The sequence below is a fragment of the Phalacrocorax carbo genome, chromosome 13 (genome assembly GCF_963921805.1).
Source record: "Phalacrocorax carbo chromosome 13, bPhaCar2.1, whole genome shotgun sequence".
Classification (NCBI taxonomy): domain Eukaryota; kingdom Metazoa; phylum Chordata; class Aves; order Suliformes; family Phalacrocoracidae; genus Phalacrocorax; species Phalacrocorax carbo.
In genome coordinates, this window is record NC_087525.1 from 4,735,604 (window position 1) to 4,756,751 (window position 21,148).

Consider the following 21,148-nt stretch of genomic DNA (forward strand, 5'->3'; position numbering starts at 1 on the left):
ACCTCCCCCCCACCTGCCTTTTCATTGCCAAGGTGATGCTGGGGGGCACTGAGCTGCTCAGCAAAGAGTAGACTTTAAAGCACAATTAAAATAGGGTTTGGTTTTTTTTTTTTTTTTAAGGAAAGGAGAAGGAGGGAAGAGTGAAAAATAAAGTTAATCAAAACAAGATGCAAATGAGGGCTCTAATGCCCCCCCCCCTTTCCCTTGCAGTGAGGGGGAGAGGAGCCTGGTGTCCAAGGGGGCGATGGGGAAGTCACTGGTATGGGTGGGAGTCCAGACGGAGGGATGATAAAATAGGATGGGGAGCACAAAAGCAGCAGCACGCACTCCCTCTCTCCCAGCAGCTGCTTTCATCTGCTGCCAGTGGCGGGAGGCGCAGGCAGCAGAAATTCAAAAGTGGAGGGTGGAAAGAAAAATATAATTTTTAAATAGAAAGGGATGCTCTTTCTTAAACATTGGGATGGCTCCTGCTGCAGCTGTGAGAGCCCCAGGTCCCACACGGTCCCTCCTTCTTTTTGACTTAACCATGCATTTTGGTTTTACTTTTTTAATTTTTTTTTAAAAATGCAGAAATACCTGGATGAATATTTTGTCCCTCGCTGGGTATTTCAGTGTTTGGATAATTTGCTGCTGATGCCAGTTGACTTAGCTATTTGCAAAAGGCTGTTGATGCTATTTTTTTCCTCTTTTTCTGTTAACGGAGCACATGCTCGCTGTCTTTGCAGTACAGTACGTCTCCATTTATTCTGCCTTACTAAAGAAAATACCTGTAGGCTCCTTTGCTTTCAGCCAGGCTGCAGAGCATTCTCCTGCCCCTGGCAGCAGCCTTTGGAAGTCCTGCCTAATAGCCCTGGCTTAATTAGGCAGGGTTTTTAATTGCTTAGGAAATCCCAGCCCCTTTCATCTTGGTAATGAAGGCTGGAGCTTTGCATCACCTGGACCGGGGGACTCAAAGGCTTCTTTCCACTTTCCCACCCTCCTAACAAGTGATTTCCAACGTGGGGCAAAAGCAATTGCCCAGAAAAAAAAAAAAAAGCCTCAGGGATGGGAGTATGTTTGCATGTGAAAAATCAGCCTTGCTGTGTTTGTTTCTTCTTTTCCCCAGGGGGGGAAGGCAGAATCCCAGCTCCCTCACCAGATAATAAGTTAAACCCAGCTCTGAATGGGTTTTGGGGGGAGTTTGTTTCAGCTGAAGATGTTATTACAAGGCAGGGAGGAGCCTGAGGGGCTCGCAATATAGGGGGGAATGGCTGGGAGATGGGGCACAGCATCCTCAAAGGTGCTGGGTGACCTGGGCCACATCAATTCTCCCATCCTGATCGCTGCAGTACATTGATTTCCTGCAAATGCAGGTCATGGTTTCACTTCTTCCCATCGTTCCAACCAGCCGTGGTTGCACCATCGACCTCTGCTGTGATATTGGCCTGTGCATCTCCATCCTGACCTGCAGGACTTTCCTACCCTCAGCATCCTCCGTAGGCTCAGCATGTCCCCTCCGAGCTATGGTTTTGCCGCTTGCCGGTGGCAAAAGGCTCGTGGGATCACCAGGGGTGCCGGCGCCGCGCTTGCCCCAGCCCTGCCGCTCAGCCCTGCCTGCTGGAGCCGCCGTTCCAAAGGAAAGACGGGCAACTCCGGAAGCATTCGGCCCGACACAAAGCAAACGGGTATATATAATACATATATAATATAGAATGGCTATAGAATGTGCACTATACATTGTTATCTATACTATATGTAGTATGTGGTATATAGAATCACAGAATCATTAAGGCTGGAAGAGACCTCTGGGATCATCAAGTCCAACCGCCAACCCAACACCCCCAGGCCTCCTAAACCATGTCCCCAAGTGCCACGTCTGCACGTCCTTTGAACCCCCCCAGGGCTGGTGAGTCCCCCACCTCTCTGGGCAGCCTGTGCCAGGGCCTGACCCCTCCTTCAGTAAAGACATTGTTCCTAATATCCAACCTAAACCTTCCCTATATATAGCATATATTCTATGTTATACTGTGTATATATTACATAGATTTTATTATATGTAATATATAATCATACAATAATATAAAATGCACATTCTGTAAGTATTCTATATAAGGTAATGTGTAATAGATGTTCTCTATAATAATGCTTATATAGAATATGTATTCTACATAATATATAGAAAATAAGGATATATTTTAAAAGCAGCTATTAGTAAGATGGGGTTAATGAGCTGGCCTCCAGCCTCACTGGGGTATATCCCTGCCAGGAGCAGCATTTCAACCCAGGGAGGCATGAGCAAGGGGTTCTGCCGTCAAAAACACTTACAAAAAAACCCCAAACCTTAAAGGGTGTTTTTATATTTGAAAAACCCCACTGTTTTCCATCGGCTGCGCCTGCTAGCTGACCTTTTCACTGCAAATCACTTAACATGAGGGTAAGGGAGCGAAACAAGCCTTTATTTATTTCAAGTTTTTATTTGTTTCACCTCTTTATTACTCCTGACTCCTATTTACCCTTTTTTTTCCAGAGCCAGCTTTGCTCGGCTGAGGAAAGCCCATGGAGGAAGCACTCATGGATTGATTGTATTGATTTTCCTAAAAACTGGTTTTCTGCAGGTTTCTGACCCTCGGTTAACTGCATTATACTCCTATTTCTCTGCTCTCCCCATCTTCTTCAGGTCTTTGAGCACAGGAACACAGCCAAGGAGATCTGAGGTTATTTTGGGCCAGATAAGTAAATACTTGAATCCCATCCAGCAGGCCTAAGGGACTGATTTTGGAGCAGGAAACACAGATCCCTGGCTGGTTTTCCGCTATACCAGCCCGATGGCATAGCATCCATCCACACAGCGGCTGGTGTAAGAGCTCAGTGTTCATCCTGGGTCTGCATCTCAGTTCTATGGGGGGACACAGGGCATCCCTACAGCTCTGGGTATCATCACTCATTGTTTTGGCTTTGTTTTATTTACAAGCCCTTTTTCCCAAACCTGCAGGCTCCTGGGAAAATGGGAAAGAGCCAACTCTGCAGCCATGGGAGCCACGCTGGCTTTGGGGATGTGATGTCTGGGCTCCCTAAAGCTCCGTGTTGTGGTGAGGAGAGGGGAGAAGCCACCACACCCCCCCCCGAAATCACCCAGCGTCCTGCCCGTGGTACCCACGTTTGTACACACAGGCTGGGGTAGGTCAAGGAAACTCTTTAAATTGTGTTAAAAAAAAACCCAAACAAAAACAAAACCAAAAAAATACCCACCATTATTCTGTCTATGGAAAAAGTTTTTTGTGGCATTGAAAATATTCTTTGTGGCAACAGCCCTGATGGAGCCTGAAAGAGATGAGCTGTGGGGATGGAGGCTTTTGAAAAGGGGACCACAACTGCCTTAATAAATAGTGCTAGTGAGCTCTTTGTCTGTGCCAGAGAAAAAAAAAAATTTATATATATTTATATGTAAATATTGCTGTAGAAGTGAATTTAAAAGCTGCCGTGCTGGCACAGCCTTGCCCACATGCGCCAGGCTGGACCGCATCGTTTTCCCAGAGAGGTCAGGGTGCTGCATCCCCATCTGTGCCTCCCTCCCTGCAGAGCTGGGACTTACAGCCTTAAGGGCACCTGTGCTTGAGTGAGGGTACATTGCCCCCAGGTGGGACCTGCCTTACACCCTCCCTGGGAGCTGGAAGCCAAAGCTGGGGGCACCAGCAGCCCCCCAGTTTCTGCCTGCAGGGCAGCACAGCCTGTGCTTCTCACACTGCTTGGGAAGCCTTGAGCACAGAGCGAAGCAGAGGCACTTGCTCCTGCATGCCAGAATACCCTGGATTATCATCAAAGAGGGTTTTTTTGGCCAGTTTGGGAGTCCAGCTCTGTTGTCATAAAAGTAGTGAGTGATTTTATTATTATTTTTTTTCCCCTTCCTTCTGGCGGCAGCGTGGGAGTAACGTGGCAACGGCAGTTTTTGTAACTGTGCTCTGCTACTGGCTAATGAGATTATTTTTTAAAAGGATAAGCTTGTACTTATTAATTCTTCTATTTGCCTTCCTGTCCCTGAGGGTTCGGTGTATGCTGACGTACCGTTTATTTATTAAAAAAAAAAAAAAAGGAAAGAGGAAAGCCTTTATGGTACTGAATAAAAACCCTGGGACTTGGTCTGTGGGAAGTTCAGGGTCAAAAGCTGCCTCGTAAGTGGAGGTACACCCTAATTCCCTGCACGTGCAAGGGCATCGGTGCTGTGCAACGGGCACAGACGTGCTTTCTCACTGCTCAGCCTTCGCCTTTGGGTGGAGCTTGTTTCTCGTGAGCAGTAGTTTAGTGGAGATTTACACCATGTTCATCCATGCGCACCCTTAGATCAGCTGCATCCCTCCATAGAAACCCAAGCTTTCTGCCAGAAACTATTTTCTGGCAGATTAATAATACATATAATAAATATGTGCAATAAATGAATACATCAATCCACTGCATGGCGGGGTGAAAAGGTGTCCAGGGACCGCATCCCAGCTCCCTTGCCTGGCTGTGAAACTCCACCCGAATAAGACAGCCTGCGGGATCCCCTCTGTTTTGTTACGATTATTGATAGGCTGATTTTTTGACTCAAAAATATGCACAAATACAGCTGTTCCCTGCCAGATTCTCCTTTTCTGCATCTTTCCATCAGATGGGGGCCCTGGCAAAGGGACCCCTCTTTGGGCTTAACAGAGGTGAAAGGAATGGAGCTCCTCTTACCTCAGCCAGGGATTTTTTTTTTTCTCCCTCTTCTTGTGGGTGAGTAGAAATCCTTGGAAGCTTAACTTCACATGTCTTTATGGTTTTTTTATACATCGAAAGGGGAAAATATGCTGAGGAGCCAATATTCCACTGGCACGTGGGGCTGCAAGGGGAAACCTGCCGCAGCCCCAGATAATCACCGCAGCTATCAGGGGCTTCAGGGCTGCGCTTTTAAATAATAAAAGCCAACAAAACAAAAACAACAAACAAAACCAACCACCACCACCCCCCCTTTCCTATTTTCTCTACCCAGCTGTGGCAATTCTGCTTAATATAATATGTCAGATGCACCCTTGTCCCACGGACATCAGCTTTCTAGCTACCAGCTTGGGAGTATTCCCTAATTGTTAGTGAAAATAAAGCATGTTTTGGGGCTGGGGGTGATATAATTTCTATTTACTGCAGCAGGGGAGGGTGCACGGGAGGAGGCAGAGCTCAGGGGAGCTGTCAGTGGGCCCAGGCAAAAGTGATGCTAGGGAGGCACGTGCTGGCATGGGGCCACCACAAATAGCTCTGACATAAAATAATAATAATAATAATTTCCATGTTTTTCTTTCTATGATGTACCTCTCTCATAGAACCCCTCGACGAAACGGTTGGACCTCTGCAAAGAGACGGCATCTGTGTTTCATTTTATAGCTGAAGAATAGTAATTAAGATGCTTTTGCAGAGCCAGAGCTTGGAAAACTAAAAATAAAAGCCATATAGGCACAATACCAGACCTCCGAGCACCATAAACTTTCCTTTCCCCCCCATTCTCTCCCTCCCAGCCCCATCAGACCCCTGAGAATGGCTTGTTTCGGGGCCAAGCCCTCCATCGTTTTGGGGCGCGGAGCGGCAGGTCTGGGGTGTGCTGTGGAGGCAGAAATAAATCATGGGCTGAAAGGGGATGCTGCAGAGAAGGGGGACTTTTGGCTAAATCCAGAGGAGCAATGCAAACGCTGTCCTGCACTGAGGGGAAGCATCCCTGCAGGCAGCAAAGGGAGATTTTCTGACGCCTCAAAAATTGAGGGCATCATGCAAAGCATCAGGCTTGGCTCTTTTCTTGCAGCAAAGTGTGTACAAACCGTGGTCCCCAGGCTTGAAATTACTTTCCTCCTCTCTTTCTCATGTTTGACCCATGAATATTGCAGGGGGGAAAAAAAAACCAAAGCTGTTTTCTGGCCCTCCACCACCTCAGGGTGCTTCTGGCCCCACACAATGAAAAATTAATTTTCCGCAGCTCGAGCTGTAAGTGCTGAAAGAAGAGACAGGGCTCAATGAGATTCACTCGAAGGTGCTTGCTGGCGGCCAGGGGTTGTGCCGGAATGATAACCATCAGCCAAGGGGATGAGCGAGGCCCTGGGGGACTGGGAAATGCTTAATGGCTGGCTTGGGGGCGGGGGGAAGATTTGGGTTTTACACACCAGTAAGCTTAATTTTAGCAGGAGTGTGATTAAAAATTAATAAGACGGTCAATGTGTAGAGAGGGGGAGGTGCATCTGGAGGGATGCTGGGCAAGGCTAACCCAGTGAGTGCTGGGCCTTGACAGGAAAAAGGTTGCTGTAAGGAAGGGAAGGGGCTGGGGATGCTAAGAGGGCAGGCAGGGGTAGATGTCTCCCACCATCCAGCCCTGTGGCGTGGGGGCATGTTTGGGCAGGGACAGCTCGTTTCCCCAGAGACGAAGCGATGCTGGTGGGATGAGGGCGATGCTGGGGTCAGCATCCTGCCCCCCGGGTGGTCCGAGCCGTGGCCGCTCGCTGGCGTGGAGAGGCTTTCACAGCCGCCTGGGTCCCAAGGATAACGGTGTATATATTTCTCTTGGACGCCGCAGTGATCAGGCAGCTTTAAGCCTCTATGTAGGTACTGTGTTTTTGGGAAGGAGTGGTTAAATAGGTTTCCTCCCATCATGGTGGGGAGCCCCTCACCCAGGCGTCTGGGCTGCTGGCTTGTTTAAACTGAGGTGGTGCCGAACGCCTGAACTCCTCTGCGGTCCCGCTGACCCAGAGTTCAACATCTGCTGCAGCCGGGCGCTGTGTTGCATTACAACTGGAAAACGAGGTTTTGGGGGGTTTATTTTTTGCTTTCCCATCGGCCAGACCCAGCCGCGCCGGCAGAGCTTTCTCCGCAAGCCTTGCAGCGTGGTTCCTAGAAGGAGAGCAACTTTTTCCCTCTCCTTTTCCAAGCCTTCGCCGCTGATGGTAGGAGCTAGAAGCTGTCCAAGGCTGTCATTATAAATCTCGCTGACCTTGTTTCACCATCCCTTAACTTGCAGTTCAGCATCTCCCATCAGCCGAGGCTGGCGTTGACTTCCACTTTCTGGCTCATTTATTCGTTTTTCAGCTTTACGGTTTCATCTCCCAAGCTTGCCTGTTCATCCCCGGGTGGACAGGGGGGTGAGGGGGGACTCCTAGCCCCTAAAAACCTCCCAGGTTTGTCCCTGCAAGTTGCCAAGGCTAATATCTTGCGGGAATTTGGAGATACAGCTGTAATCTAGTGCTCAGCAAGAAGATGCGCTTCAGGGATGAGCCTGAGCCTGGCTCGCGGGAGAAGCGCAGAGATGCTCGGAGGCGCAGTGTGATGTGGTTAGGTGGAAATAGTGGGAGGTGCTTCTCCTCGGATCGGGCTGGGTGCAGGGCTCTGATCCAGCACAACACCGCCCAGGTGCCATCAGGAGGATGCACGCCCTGGTTGGGTTTGGGCTCCATCCCCATCTTGGTGCAGGGTGTGCATTTGTATGGGAATTTGTCGCTCTCTGGGGAGTTCTCGCTGCTGTTCTTCATGCATTGTCCCCATCTTTCTGCAATAACTTGCTCTTGCGTTGGCTGGCCAGTTGCTTCCAGGGGTCATTGACTGCCGGGGAATGGCCCCATGGCACATGTTTGAGGGATGCTGGCTGTGCCAAGGAAGTAAAGAGACCTTTGGAGACATGGGCTGCAGCGTGGTTGATGATGGGAAGAGAGCAGGACCTTGCACTGTGGGAGTTCACCATGGTCTCCCATCCCAGCTGGCCCAGCCACCCTAGACCTGGCTCTCCCTTCTGGGTCTTAGAAAAAGGCACTGGGAGCTTGAGTCCTCCCAAAAATCCACAGCAGCATGTGCTACTTGCTTCCTAGTGCTAAATCCATATGAAGAACTTGGTTTTCCACCTGCAGCTAAGTCTCACCATAAAAAATTGTGATGATGCCTGCATGTTTGGGGCTTTGTGGAAGAACATTGCCAGTTGCTGCCATTGCCCCTTGGTTTTGTAATAGCATCCATCATCTTCGGTATGTTAGTGGGAGGAGTTCGGTAGCAGGATGAACATGAGCCAGCAGTGCCCAGGTGGCCAAGGAGGCCACCAGCCCCCGGGCTTGTGTCAGCCCTGGTGTGGCCAGCAGGAGCCGGGCAGGGATGGGGCCCCTGTGCTCGGCACTGGGGAGGCCCCACCTCGAATGCTGGGCTCAGGTTTGGGCCCCTCGGGACAAGAAGGGCCTTGAGGGGCTGGAGCGTGTCCAGAGCAGGGCAGCGGGGCTGGGGCAGGGTCTGGAGCACAAGTGTGCTGGGGGGCGGCTGGGGGGGCTGGGGGGGTTTAGCCTGGAGAAGGGGGGGCTGAGGGGAGCCCTTCTCGCTCTCTGCAGCTGCCTGAGAGGGGCTGGAGGAGGGGGGGGTCGGTCTCTGCTCCCAGGTAACAAGCGATAGGACGAGAGGAAACGGCCTCAAGCTGCGCCAGGGGAGGTTTAGGTTGGAGATTAGGAAAAACTTCACCAAAAGGGCTGTCAGGCATCGGCACAGGCTGCCCGGGGAGGTGGTGGAGTCTCCATCCCTGGGGGTATTTAAAAGAAGGGTAGACGTGGTGCTTGAGGCTATGGTTTAGTGGTGGCCTGGGCAGTGACAGGTTAGCGGTTGGACTCGATGATCTTAAGGGTCTTTTCCAACCTTAATGATTCTGTGATTCCATGATTCTATGTATGAGACGTGTATATTTGCGTTAGTGTTTTCCCTGAGCAAAGCTTGCAGCTCTGAGTTTGTGCGTGGGTGTTGTGGGTGCTTGTGTGCAAGGGAGCCAGGGGTGTGCAAGGCAGATGGGCATGGCTTTTCTTTTGCACTTCTAGAGGAAAAGCCCAGAAGCCTTTAAGTCGTATCCCCCGACCTTTGTGGAGGATTAGGATGGCTAATTGGATTTTATTCAGGGTGCACCACGAGCTCAGCATCACAGCTAGGGAAAGCGCTGGCCTGAATAGGGAGAGGTCAGAGGAGATCAGAGAAGGCTACGGAGGGGCATGGCAGCTATCTTCATGTAGGGAAAGGGCCGTAGGAAAGGCAAGAAAATCCAAGTAAATGGCACCAAACCTCCTGGGTATAAGCAGCTGCAAGAACATTTAGATTAAACAGAAGGAAAAACTTTCCAATATAAGAAAAGCAAGACATGGTGGGAAAAAAGAAAAGTCCTGGGGGCTTGTGGAGGTTCCCTCCATCTTTGGAGGTCTTACAGTGTGGATTAGGGAGAGATCTGCTAGGAATGATCCTGCCTCGGGGCAGCCGGAGACCACATGATGTGCCTGTCAGCCCTCTGCCTTCAAGAGCAGGGCTTGTGCTTCTCCTCCTCTTCGGGATGAGCATGGCATCTTTGTGACCCTCCTTGGTGGTCTTCTAGCAGCACTCCTAAAAAATTCCCCTGGAAAGAGATGAAATCCTGGAAAAGGGATGTCTTTCCCTGCTTTGGCTGGGGCGGGTGCTTTAGAGAGGGAGAGGAAGATACTCGGGGGGGGCTTTTCTCTCCGAATAGTGAGGCTCCCCTTCTGCCACCGGCGCTGCAGCAGTAACTATTTTCTGGTTTAATCTCACGGCGGCTCTGCGTGTCTGAGGGATGAGGTCATGCTCGCTCACCCACAGCCTGCTGGCGCTTTTGCTTCAGTCCCTCTAGTTTGGGGAGTGGGGGGTGGGTGGGATTGTGCTCCCTGCAGAGGCTCCGGGTCCCTGCACCGAGGGGTTTTGGATATCTCCCCAGTCAGCAAGCACTACTGCAGACCTTTGCCCTTCTCTGTGTACGGATGTCTGTTGCACCCAGGATGGGCATAGGCGTTGGGTAAAAAACCTAGCCGTCCCCTCTGCCCATTTTACCTGTGCCCACGATGCTAGTCCATCTCTCCCAGGATGCTAATCCATCTCTCCCGGGGCTCCTGCCTGCTTCTTGCATCCTTTTTTAAAAACAGAGACTGAAACAACTGGCTGGAGAAATGCTTTTTCCCCTTATTTTCATTTTTTTTCTCCCACTTTTACCACTTCTTGCCAGAAATCAGCCCATTGTGAGGCTTTAAAGCTCTGGGAAGAAGAAATATGGTGACTGATGGCTGGAAATATAGCCTTTACATCTTGCTTCTGTAGATCCTGAGCTCCAGGCTCCTGAACTCATGATACTATGGGTAGAAAAGCCAGTTTAGGTAATTGGTGGAGATTGCTGTGATTTTATTAGACCTAATGCCCTCCCCTCCAGGAGGCTTGCATGGCTGAGCAAAACGACGAGTGCCGATAAAGACACAAAAAATAGACCCAATTAAGTATTTTCTTTTAAGAAATCCTTCCAGCCTGGCAAAAAGGTTTTCCTAGCCCTCAAATTCAGGATTAATTGCACTCGAAGGCCTATAGCTGCATCTACTGCCAGCAGGAAAGGATCACCCCGTAATTGGGGCACATCGCTGGAGCTCTGGGTCTAAGTGGTACCCGGCTGGGATGGGCAGAGCTTGGTCACACTGCATCTCCCCAGGAATCAGAAAGCAGACTTACAAAGTGTATTATGGTTGAAAGAAACCGGGACTTGAGATAAAACAGCATTCGAGGAGGGGAAAACAGGAAAAGGCTCCATGTGAACTCAAAATTGGAAAGGAAAAGGTTAAGCCTAAAGTCAAGGAGAAGGGTCGGGCAGAGTTAAAGGCCGGGAGGGGAAAGGTGAAGCTAGGAGTCAAAGAGGAGAATAGAGGGGCCAAAGCAAAGGGGAAGGATGCAGGAGGGAATAGACAAGCAGCAAGGGAAAGAAAAGGACAAAACGGAGGGCAGAGGGGCCAGGGGTTGCTGCAGCTGAAACGGGATGTTGCGGGGCTGTTGTGGGGCAAGAGTGAACATGCTGGTGGGGAAAAGAAGCTGGGATGTCTGGGTACCTGCCCTGCCGCCTTGGCCAAGTCCCCTCTGGGGCACGTGAGACACCCGGGGTCTCCTCCTGCCCAGCTTGGGGCGATGCTGTGACGCAGTCACTGTCTCTCCTCTCCGTTAGTAATTTAAAATAAAATAATTAAAGTATTACAGACCTTGATTTAGCTTTCCCAGCAAGAAACATCCCGTATTTGCCTTGCTTTTTCACTCTTCCCATCTTTATGCTGGGAATTGGGAGGAAGCTGGCAGGAAAGAAGCTTTTTGTTTTTAAATGATGGTGTATTGCTGTATATAACACAAAAAAAGCCACTTGCAGTGGTTGATCATTTTAGTAAGGCCAACGGGTAGGGCTGATGCCACTGCAAGGGTGACAAATTAATATCTCAGCATCTCGGAGCTCCTGAGATCCAGGTAAGGGTTTTGCTCCCACCGTGCGTAGCAGGCTACGGGATCAGCACCCTGTCCCATCTTTTTATTACCTTCAGCAGTGGGTAGTTGCATGTCAGTCCATGGCCATCATCGTTCAGCCGGATTTACATTGCTGAAGCCAACGGTTTGGTAACGCTAGGGAAGTGTTAACGGTCTAGAGGGACTGGATGAGTTCATAGATGAAGAAATAGTTTCTGCCTCTGCAGAAAAGTAATTAAATGGTGTTTTGTGGAGCCGTTCTTCACAAGTAAAATATGTTCTTTATTACGTGTTTCGGCATAAAACTATTTAGTCATAATTAGGGCTTGTTCCAGCTTTAATGTTCTAATGGGTGCATATCTGCCTAAATCACCTAAAATGCTTCGAGCGCAAATTCTTTTTCTATCTTAAATGCAAAGAATCTCTTACATATCACTTCTTGTGTTTAATTATGTATTGCACCGTGCAACAGAAGCATGCAAAGACTTAATTTGGGAAATAAAATCTATTCTTCCAACTTGAAATTCTCTTCCAATTCTAGTTGAAGTAAGCTTATTAATTTCTTTTTCCAGAGGTATCTTGTGGCTTTACCTACTGGGGTTTTTTGGTTGGATTTTGATTCCCAAGGCTTCAGTCTCCCCTCCTCTCCCCAAAACCCAACCCAAGCACCCAGCTAGAAAGCAGGGCTCTTCACCTCATCGCAGCTCCAGAGCGATGCTTTGGCAGCATCCATTCTGCATAACACGACTGGAGAGCACTGGAGTACCGCTTCCCTTGGCGCGTCACCGGAAAAGGCCGCAGCAGGACCACCTCCAAGGGGGTCCCTGTCCCCACGTGTGGATCCTTCCTCTGGCCCCACTGCCCACCCACATCCACAGTGGAGGGAAGCAGGGCTTTCCAAAGGTAGCTTTTCTCAAATGGTGGTCCTAGCAACACTGCTGGGCTGGGAGCAAAGCTCCAATTGAGGTCCTACCAAGGAGATCCAAAATTAATAACCCTAACAGTAAAGCCAATGTGAAGTTTGCAGCCTGGCACGTTCTTTTCTCTGCTCGCCTTTCCCACCGCGCTCTGGCTGCTGCGGCGGCTTAGACGACAAGGTCTTCAAGGCAGGGATTACCTCTTAGGACAGGGTTTGCATCACCTGCCCCCCAGGCCCCTGGTAAGTATAATCCATGCACAACCAGCACAACTGGTATTACCGGTGCCGCTGCGCAGTCCCCTCCCTGGAGCTGGCCTTAGAGTCCTGTCCAGAATGAGATTTAGAAGAAAAAATATAGCTGGACGTAGCAAATGCAAGCAGTATGAGCAGGCACGTTGCTCTGCGTTGACAGAGGTGAGGTTTGGATAAGAGATGCCAAGAGGCCCTGCTCTAGAGGGCTCTGGTGGCCACCCATCCTGTGCCCTGGGCTTTAAGTTTCATGCGGTTGGTGTCTTCTGCAATGAAAATAAGCGATGACAGAAGCCCCTTTACTGCGGTGTTGGATTTGTTGGAATTTTATTTAATTTTTAGGGGACTACCTAATTTATCTGCCCCTCGTAAGGGTGGTAGCGAGAAGCCTGATGAAGCATGGCACATGCTGAACTGTGTGGCTCCCAGCAGCAAAGCTTTGGTGATGCCCTTTGGAAAACCCAGGTGGTGGTGATCCTTAGGAAGCTGGCAACACGGCACCCAGAAACAAAGCGCTGATCTCATGCGAGCGCCTTCTCCCATCATATCTCTTCCTACAAACAGAGAGGAGGAGGAAAGAAAGTCATCCCAGATGTTTCTAAACAGGATGTTTACCTACACCTCAAGAGGCAGCAGCTGTTTTAAGTGCTGGGAGCAGATTTGGCTCTCCCTACGGAGCTCCTCCCTGCGAGGTCCGGCTCCAGCCTGGGGCCTGGGCTGGGTTTTGGGGAGAACCCCAGGGCAGGGAGGGAATGGGCAGAGCAGGGGGGCTCCGGCTCCGGGAGCCTCTCGCCTTTGTTCGGGCAGGGCTGGAGGCGAGTGGGGGGGAGGCAGGGAGGAGGCTGGGGGGAGAAGCGGGTGGAGGCTGGGGGGAGAAGCAGGGGGGTGCGGGGGGAGACTGGGGGTGGAGGCTGGGGGGAGAAGCAGGGGGGTGTCGGGAGAGACGGGGTGGAGGCTGGGGGGAGAAGCAGGGGGGTGCGGGGGGAGGCTGGGGGTGGAGGCTGGGGGGAGTCTGGGGGTGGAGGCTGGGGGGAGAAGCAGGGGGGTGCGGGGGGAGACGGGGTGGAGGCTGGGGGGAGAAGCGGGGGGTGCGGGGGGAGGCTGGGGGGAGAAGCAGGGGGGTGCGGGGGGAGGCTGGGGGGAGAAGCAGGGAGGTGTGGGGGGAGACTGGGTGGAGACTGGGGGGAGAAGCAGGGAGGGGCAGAGGAGGAGGCTGCGGTGGGGGCGGGGGGCAGGGCAGGGTGGGAGACGGGGGTAGAGGCTGGGGAGTGGGAGGGCTGGCAGGCCGGCCCTGGCTGTCCGAAAAGGTTTGGGTTGTTTTTTTTTTTTTTAAATCCAAGAAAAGAAAAATGTAAAGGCAACCCGAGAACTTTATTTTTTTATAGATGTAAGAAAAAGTAAAGGGAAAAAATTTAAGAAGAAATTAAGGAAAATAATTAAAAAATCCCCCAAACGCCCACCCCTTCGCCGAGACCCTGCCCCCGGCCCGCCCCACGCCGCGCTCGGGGGCCGTGGGGGCGCAGGACGGCGGCTCCCGGCCCCCCGGAGGCGGCGGCGGCGGCGGGAGCGGCGGCGGCGGCGGCGGCGGGGGGAGGCGGGCACCGGGCGCCGCCCGCCCCGCAGCCCGCCCGCCCCGCAGCCCGCCGCGCCGCGCCGCCGGCCCCAAATGGATTATCTGCGGCTGGTGCTCTCCTGCCTCGTCCCCTTGCACGGCTGCCTGGCCGCCGGCAGCGCCCCAGGTACGGCCCCTTCCCCCGGGGGGGAGGCGGCGGCGGGCGGGGGGGGGGGTCCCGGGGGTCGAGGGGGGTTGTTTTGACAGGTGGCTTGCACCCCGGAGGATGGGGAGAAGCGAGAGGGCTGCCGGCGGAGGGAGGGGTGGGGGGGGGGTGTCGGTTTCAATGGGAAACTGGGGGAGATGGAGGCTGGGTGAGAAATAGTTGGCGTGCTTGGCGTGCGAGGGGCACGTCAGCCCGAGTTTATTCTGCTACGTTTGACGCGCCTGGTTAAAACTACAAAGTTGAGCCGCGTCGGGAGAGAAAAGCAGTTTTTAGGCTTCTCGCGTTCCAAGCAGGGTTGGCCAATGGGCTCCCCAAGTTGGGTTGGCCACCGACATCCCGACGCGTGAGCGGGATGCTCCGGTGCCGTGCCCGTCGTCGCCAAGCTCTTTCTGTCTTCTCTCGCAGAGCTGCTCCTGTCCGGCAAACTCAGCGAGTATGGTGTGATCGTCCCCTTCAGCGCCGATTGCCGGGGTCGCTTCCTCTCGCACGTGGTGTCCGGCGACGCGGCGGCGGGGATTGGCAAAGCTGCCTGTCCCCCGCGCCCGCCCCGCCGCCGCGTCCCCCGCAGCCCCCTGGATGAATCCCCCCAGCACCACGGGGCCGGCGGCCGCTTGCTCTACTTCAACGTCACGGTTTTCGGGAAGGAGCTACACCTCCGGCTGAGGCCCAACCGGCGGCTGGTGCCACCGGGCACCGTGGCTGAATGGCAGGAGGATTTTGAGGTGCTTTTCCGGGAACCACTCCAGCAGCGGTGCCTTTTCACCGGTGACATCTCCGGCATGCCCGGCGCCGCCGTGGCCATCAGCAACTGCGATGGACTGGTAAGCTCGAGGCCAGTGGGGCAGTTTGTGAGCCATGCTTGTGTTTCGGTGCGATTTTCTTCTAAGAGGTGGATCGTCAGCGTCCTGAAACCTGATTTTGTGGTGATGCGTTAGGTGGCTGCACCGTACGTTGCCCTTGACCGGCTGGCTGCGGCGGGTTCCCTTTCCTCACGTGGCTTGCGGCGTAAGCAGGGCAGGGTACTGCCCGTGCGAGCGCTCTGTTCTTCTGCTATATATGCACTAATGTAGCTATATTTATTTAAAGGGGTTGAAAAAATTGCCTGTCCCGTGCCTGAGCAGCCCAGGTCCTGCCCAGAGGCCATGTCAGAAGCTGTTACGCCCGCGGGCCCTGCCCTGCCTCTGGGACGGGTACCCACGCTGCCCGTGATGCTGCTCCGTCTTCACTCACCGCCACGGGACTGCTTCAGGAACTTTTTCTCCGCATCTCCCACCTCTTAAATGAGGCTGAGTGAGCTCAAGCGTCTCCCGAAATCGCTGTTAGCGTGCGGCCTTACTCCCGCTAAGCATCTTTATGGGGGAGGACCTCTTTTTTCCTTCTGATAGCTGACGTGCTCAGAGCCTTTTGGCTTGCTTAGTGCAGGGTGAGCACAGTTCAGCATCGGCAACTTACTGCCACAGCGCTCAAATTACTTAAATGGCTCTGTTACCTCCTCATCCCCGGCGTCTGGTCTGCCCGTGGGTTTCCTACCTTTGATACTCTTGAGGAATTTCATAATATTTTTTTTTATACCTTGGGCCCACTGCCCTTCGAATTTCCTTTAAGCTAATTTAATTCCTGTTTTAGGTGCCAGCGTTTGCTGTTTTCCCCTGGTACCACTTAGGTTACTCCTGGGTTGGAATAAATGTCTTATTTTGCTTTTTTTTAAAATATATTTCTTTTTTCGGTTGTTTTATTCTGGGAGTTCCTTAGCCAAATTTGGCTGCTAGCACAAACAATTTGGCATTCCTTTCTTTTTATATAGCGCCTGGTGTTACTGTGCAAGCAGAAATGATAGAGCAGCACAGCTAGAAATACGTACTGTGCTTACATATAGTAGTTTATATTTTTTCTGCCAACAATTTTAGCACATAATCTACACCTTTTGAAGCATCTTTTTTGGAATTGGATGAAACTGAAATTGCAGAAATTTCTCCGTGACATGGATTGTGCTGGGGCTGGCGAATTTGGGCAGGCGTGAAAGGTTTAAAAGTGTTTCCTATAGCTCCAGCAAGCAACTAGTAGTGCTGCATCTGGAACGAAAACCTGATTTTTGAGCGTGCAGGTTGCGCTGCAGATATAATTCCCGTCGGCATTGCGAGCTCAGGGATGCTGGAAGCAGTCGGCAGCTGAGTCCGCGTCCCGCCGCGGCCGGGAAGCAGCGAGGACGGCGTTGGGGCGTTTCTTTTTCCCGGAGCCCACTCTACTGTTAGGGTCCATCTCAAGTAGGCTTTAGTTTAACTTTTCCAGGCTGTTCTAGGCTTAGCCCCAGGCTCTCCCATCTCAGCCCCTTGCACGCCTTCTCAGGCAGGGGCTGTCATTATTGCTTTTGCCCGTGTTCCAGCCATCCCTGGCCGCAGGTGGTAGCAGCGATGCTGGTTTAGGGTGTAGCTTGTACTGCAGGTTGCTTTTGCGTGTGGATTTACGCAGCCATGCCTGTCTTGCCATCCGTGGTACACCCAAGCCTGCTCTTTTAAGCTCATGTAAAGGAAAAAGTGGCTCTTCCCCCAGGATCAGCAGCTCAGGGCGCTTGCTTCATCCCTCTTTACCTTCATTAACCCCCGATGAGGCCAGCTCTGCGGGAGCTTTGCGGGGCGGGATTAGCCGAGACGCGTTGTGCTGATGCACGGGGCTTCGGTGGTCTGCAAACGCTGGGGGCTTCTGCAGGGTGGTTTTGGTGCGCCCCCGTTTCCGAAGCTGTCCAGGGACACGGTGTTAGCATCGTGGTTGCTGATGCGTTCTCGCAGATGGTTTATTTCTTCATGTAGAGCTGCAGCAGCTCAAGGGGAGGGAGAAAAAAATGACTTTTTTTTTTTTCTTTAAAATCTTCCTGCAATGCATTTATTGCTCCGTGGCCAACAAATAAATGCCCTGGCCTCAAGCAGCAATTTCCCATCATCCGGCGAAGCACATGTGGCGATTGCAGGCTGGGGGAGGAGGTCAGGAGGACAGAGCCTGAGCAGGGGCTCTGCTCTGCACCTGATGAAGATGATTTTGTGACACCGCCAACGTAGCAGTTGGTTTCTCTCTTTCATGGGTTTTTTGGCTGCTGTATATTGCTGTATGGTCCTCTGGCTTAAGTTAGTCTGACGGCTTCTATCTGCTCAGGGTCCATCCGCTTTGGAGGAGTTGTGAGACCAAAAGGACCCCAAAAAAGCAGTGAAAAGAGCTTGGTTTAGCAAATGGAGCTAGAAACAGAACCGAAACGCGGTGACAGGCGGGGATGGGAGGACGGTATTTATGCCCATGCTGTACCTCCAGCATGACCCGGCAGAGAAGCAGCAGAGCATCTGCGAGGGATGTACGTGGTGGGGACCGTCGTTGACATCATGCTAGACAGGGGCTAACTTCACGCGGGGCGCACCGGTTGTCGGTAGCTTTGTTGCTCTTTGATACGCATGTTCCCTGGAATCGCTGTGGACTTTTTCTGGAAGTTATCCACGAGCTTCCAAAGGGGATTGCGGCTTTTGCATCCCAGCATAGCGTGTGTGGGAGGCACAGGACTGCGCTTGGCCGCTCGTTTCTGGTCAGAGGAATTGTTCTGGGATGCTGCGGATGAAGGCTGTGTACACAAAGAGATCACGCTGTGTATAAGTGGAGACTGAGATTACAAATACTGAAGGAAAAAAAACCCCAGTTCTTGAAACAGAGTACACATGAAGTCTTTCCGAAGTCCATATTTAGCCACGGAAGTGAGCTGATTTTATTTTTTCACAGACGCCAAACCCATGGCACCTTCCACAGCTGTTATTTGCTGCAGGCATCCACGCGTGAAAATCCAGCCTTTTTTTTTTTTTCTCTGCAAGGGTGTCTCGTCCCAGGGTGGGAAGATGCTGTCATCCATAACATAATTTCAAAGCTGATCCAAGCCACCAAATTCCTAACTGGTAAAGTAGCATTAGTCAGAAATCTCCCCCGGCAGATACATCTCACTGCAGTGAAGGCATCCCATCTTTCCACGCCGTCTTTAGCAGCACGTGGTCAGCCTTGCTTCTTCGTCCTTTGCCAGTTGCAGAGATGGGTGAAGGATTATTGTCTGTGGGCGCTGCGTTTGCTTTTCATGGCTGTCTTTTCCTCGCTGCTCTCTGGGGTTATTTGCACCAAATGCCAATGTGCTGCAAACTGTAGAGCCAGCGTTTTCCATCCCTGACGGCCTGGCCTGCTTTGGATGGGTGGCAGCAGATAAGCAGAGCACAAAAGCCCTCGGGAACAGTAATTAATAGGGAATGAAGAGAGAAACATGCCCCATAACGATGCCTCTGTGTAAAAAGCATGGATTTGTCTCCCAGGATCTTCCCTGCAGCTCTTGAACTGTAAGGTTAATTTTGGGAAGAGAAAAGGTGCTGATTTAAATGCCTGGAGGGTTAGATGTCTCAGTCTGTTCCTCTCAATGGAAGTGGAACAAACGTGCCTGAAGGTGGTATTTTCCCCCCAACTTCACTGGTGGAAAGCGCTCTCTGCGTCCTGCTTAGCACCTTGCCCGAGTTTGCAGTAGTAGACGGCGTGCCTGGTAAAGAACATGGAGTGAAAGTCTCAGTGGTTAATTATCTTGCTTAATTCAGCGTTCCCCCCCCGCAAACGCCGATGAGCTTGCAGACGGAGAGGTACCAAACCAGTGAGCGAGCGCCCCTGGGCCGTGCCCTGGCGCCGTGCTGCTGCCCGGTGCGGTCCAGGTCTGTGCAGGGCAGACGCATCCCGCTGCAGATCCCCCCGATGCCCTGGCTGAGCGATCTCTGGATGAAAGTGGCTAGCGACGGGGCCTGTGTTCACACAGCCCGGCTTGCTGGGACTTTTTGTCCAAATTAAGTGTGAATCGCTTAGGAAAAATACATACTATGCACGCAGCTGGATTTCCCCCTCCTCGGCGCTGTTTGCTTCTCTGGCTGAGTGGAGCAGCTTTATTAATTTTTCCACGTTTCAGCTGTGTTGAAGTGTCAGAATTTCCTGAATTCCTGTGGGAGTTGGAGCTTTTTTAACCAGCAGTGATGGAGGAATCGCCTACTCGGGTGCTGGGGGGGGTGTCCCCGCGCCAGCGGGGCCAGTCTCTCTCTCGCATAGCCTTGGGGAGACCCAGGAGAGCTGGAAAAGAGACTTCACCCTCTGTGAGCTGGCAGAAGTGTTCGGTGTTTTCCTTAAAAAAAGAAAAAGTGTATTTTTCCTCTTTCCAGTGGAATTATCTTCAAAGGGCCATTGTCTAGTTTGAGAATTACCTTCACCAAGAGCTGCAGACAGCATCTCATGTTAGAAATATCAGTAATGATAGTCCCACCTTGCCAGATTTCATTTGATTTGGCATTATTAAACCAAATGAAATTGGGGGTGGGAAGCACGTGGGAAATGATCATTGAGGATGGGATTGATCTCTTGGCAGGAGCCCAAGGAAAGCTTATTGGGGCTTTCTGGGTGGCTTCTGGCCTCTCTTGCTGCCTCCCTATGTTTAAAACCTTCCCAAAATGCTGAAATACAGCTCAAGTGCTCCTTTTTAAGGCTGAGCAGGTTCGTGCATGCCTCTTGCAATGGTGGTTTTGGGTTGCTTTTTTATTTTTGCGAATGCCAAGGTGACTGCTGTGGTTTCTGTTTCATTTATTAGGCTGCTCCGATCATATGTGCACACAGGTCCTCGTGGCTGGAGTCAGCAGCGTGTTGCATCCTGCCTCTGGGAGAAAGCAGGGTCAAGAAAGTCTGGGCTGCTTTATTTCTTGAGCCATATATAATTAGTCACGAGCTGTAGAGCAGCACAAACCTGAGTGGGCTGTGGCTTGGGACCAGGCTCTTTCATATTTTAATCCAGCCTTGCCCTGGCGCGGCGGGGCTTTCCTCCAGCCGCCTGACTCAGCAAGTCCCGGCTTTCGCCGTAAACCCATTAACTGGCTTTGGGGTGCCTCGTCCTGGGTGAGGCGCCCCGTGGCAGGGCTGTGAGGGGGTAGCGGTGTCCCAGCAGACTTCCTCCTGGGGCACGGGTTGCTTCTGCTGCTACTGGGCTGAAATAGGATGCTGGCAGGGGTACCGTGCCGGGCGCTTTTGGGTAGCAGGACTGCCACTTCAGCCCAAAATTCTAGCTATGGGCAAGCTGGAAGCACGTTAGTTGGTGGGAAGTCATCAGTGTAATTCATGTGTATAAAATCCAACCATGTTTGTGATGCCGTGTCAGATGCCCATCGCTCTGCCCTTCATAGCTACTTGTTTTTGTGTTAAGCAGCGGGTGCCTGCCTTCTCTTATCATAAAATAGAGAGCAACGGCTTGGACCTGCTCCGTCATCATGGACTTGTCCAACCGTCACTGGACCTGACCTGTGGACCTGTGGGTTGACTCCCTGGCTTGATCTCTGCCTCATCACCACCACCTTGCCTGGTGTTCCAGACTCTTGGTTGAACCTGGTGGTGATCGTCACCTCCTTGCCTGGGGGTGGTGGGACAAGCCCTGGATGGAGAGGTCCTGCCCTGGTGACCTGAACATCTCCTAGGGGGAGGACCTGAGGTACACGTATCAAGCAAGTTGATCCTAGCACAACTGTCCGTACTTAGATTCCTCAGGAAGGAGGTAAAACAAAACCAGCCAAAAACCTGCTTTCCAGAGGAGTTAAGCAGCTAATAAAACCCAAGTGGAGCAGGAAATTTGATGAAGTCTAACAGAGCCAGGTTGGCTGATGCCATGACGAATGCAACGTTACGTGAATGCAAAGAAGATCCAATGACCCAGGCGGGCTTGGAAGAGCCCCAGCTTTGCCTGGCTGTTTACAGAGCCCAGCTCACGTCTTAGTACTGCTCTGTGCAAAATACATATATATATATATAAAAATTTTTATTTTATTTGATGAAAACACTTCCAGTACCCTAGCCCTGATGAGGACTCCAGTAGGTACATGCTGTCGAGGGCTTTGCTATAAGAACAGATCCATATGTTCTGCCTGTG

At 51.8% G+C, this 21,148-nt stretch overlaps 1 protein-coding gene across 4 annotated transcripts in view; it reads left to right on the top strand.

The window, feature by feature from the left end:
* Positions 1–13,681: 13,681 nt before the first annotated feature.
* Positions 13,682–21,148, top strand: part of ADAMTS14 (ADAM metallopeptidase with thrombospondin type 1 motif 14) — a 39,733-nt gene continuing 32,266 nt past the window's right edge. For 3 of the 4 annotated variants that reach the window (XM_064464625.1, XM_064464626.1, XM_064464629.1), the window contains exons 1-2: positions 13,682–14,157; positions 14,602–15,017. In XM_064464625.1, coding sequence (XP_064320695.1) covers positions 14,085–14,157; positions 14,602–15,017 — 489 coding nt within the window. In that variant the 5' untranslated portion in view covers positions 13,682–14,084. The remainder of the gene's footprint in view (positions 14,158–14,601; positions 15,018–21,148) is intronic. The other variant, XM_064464628.1, reaches the window with a different exon arrangement.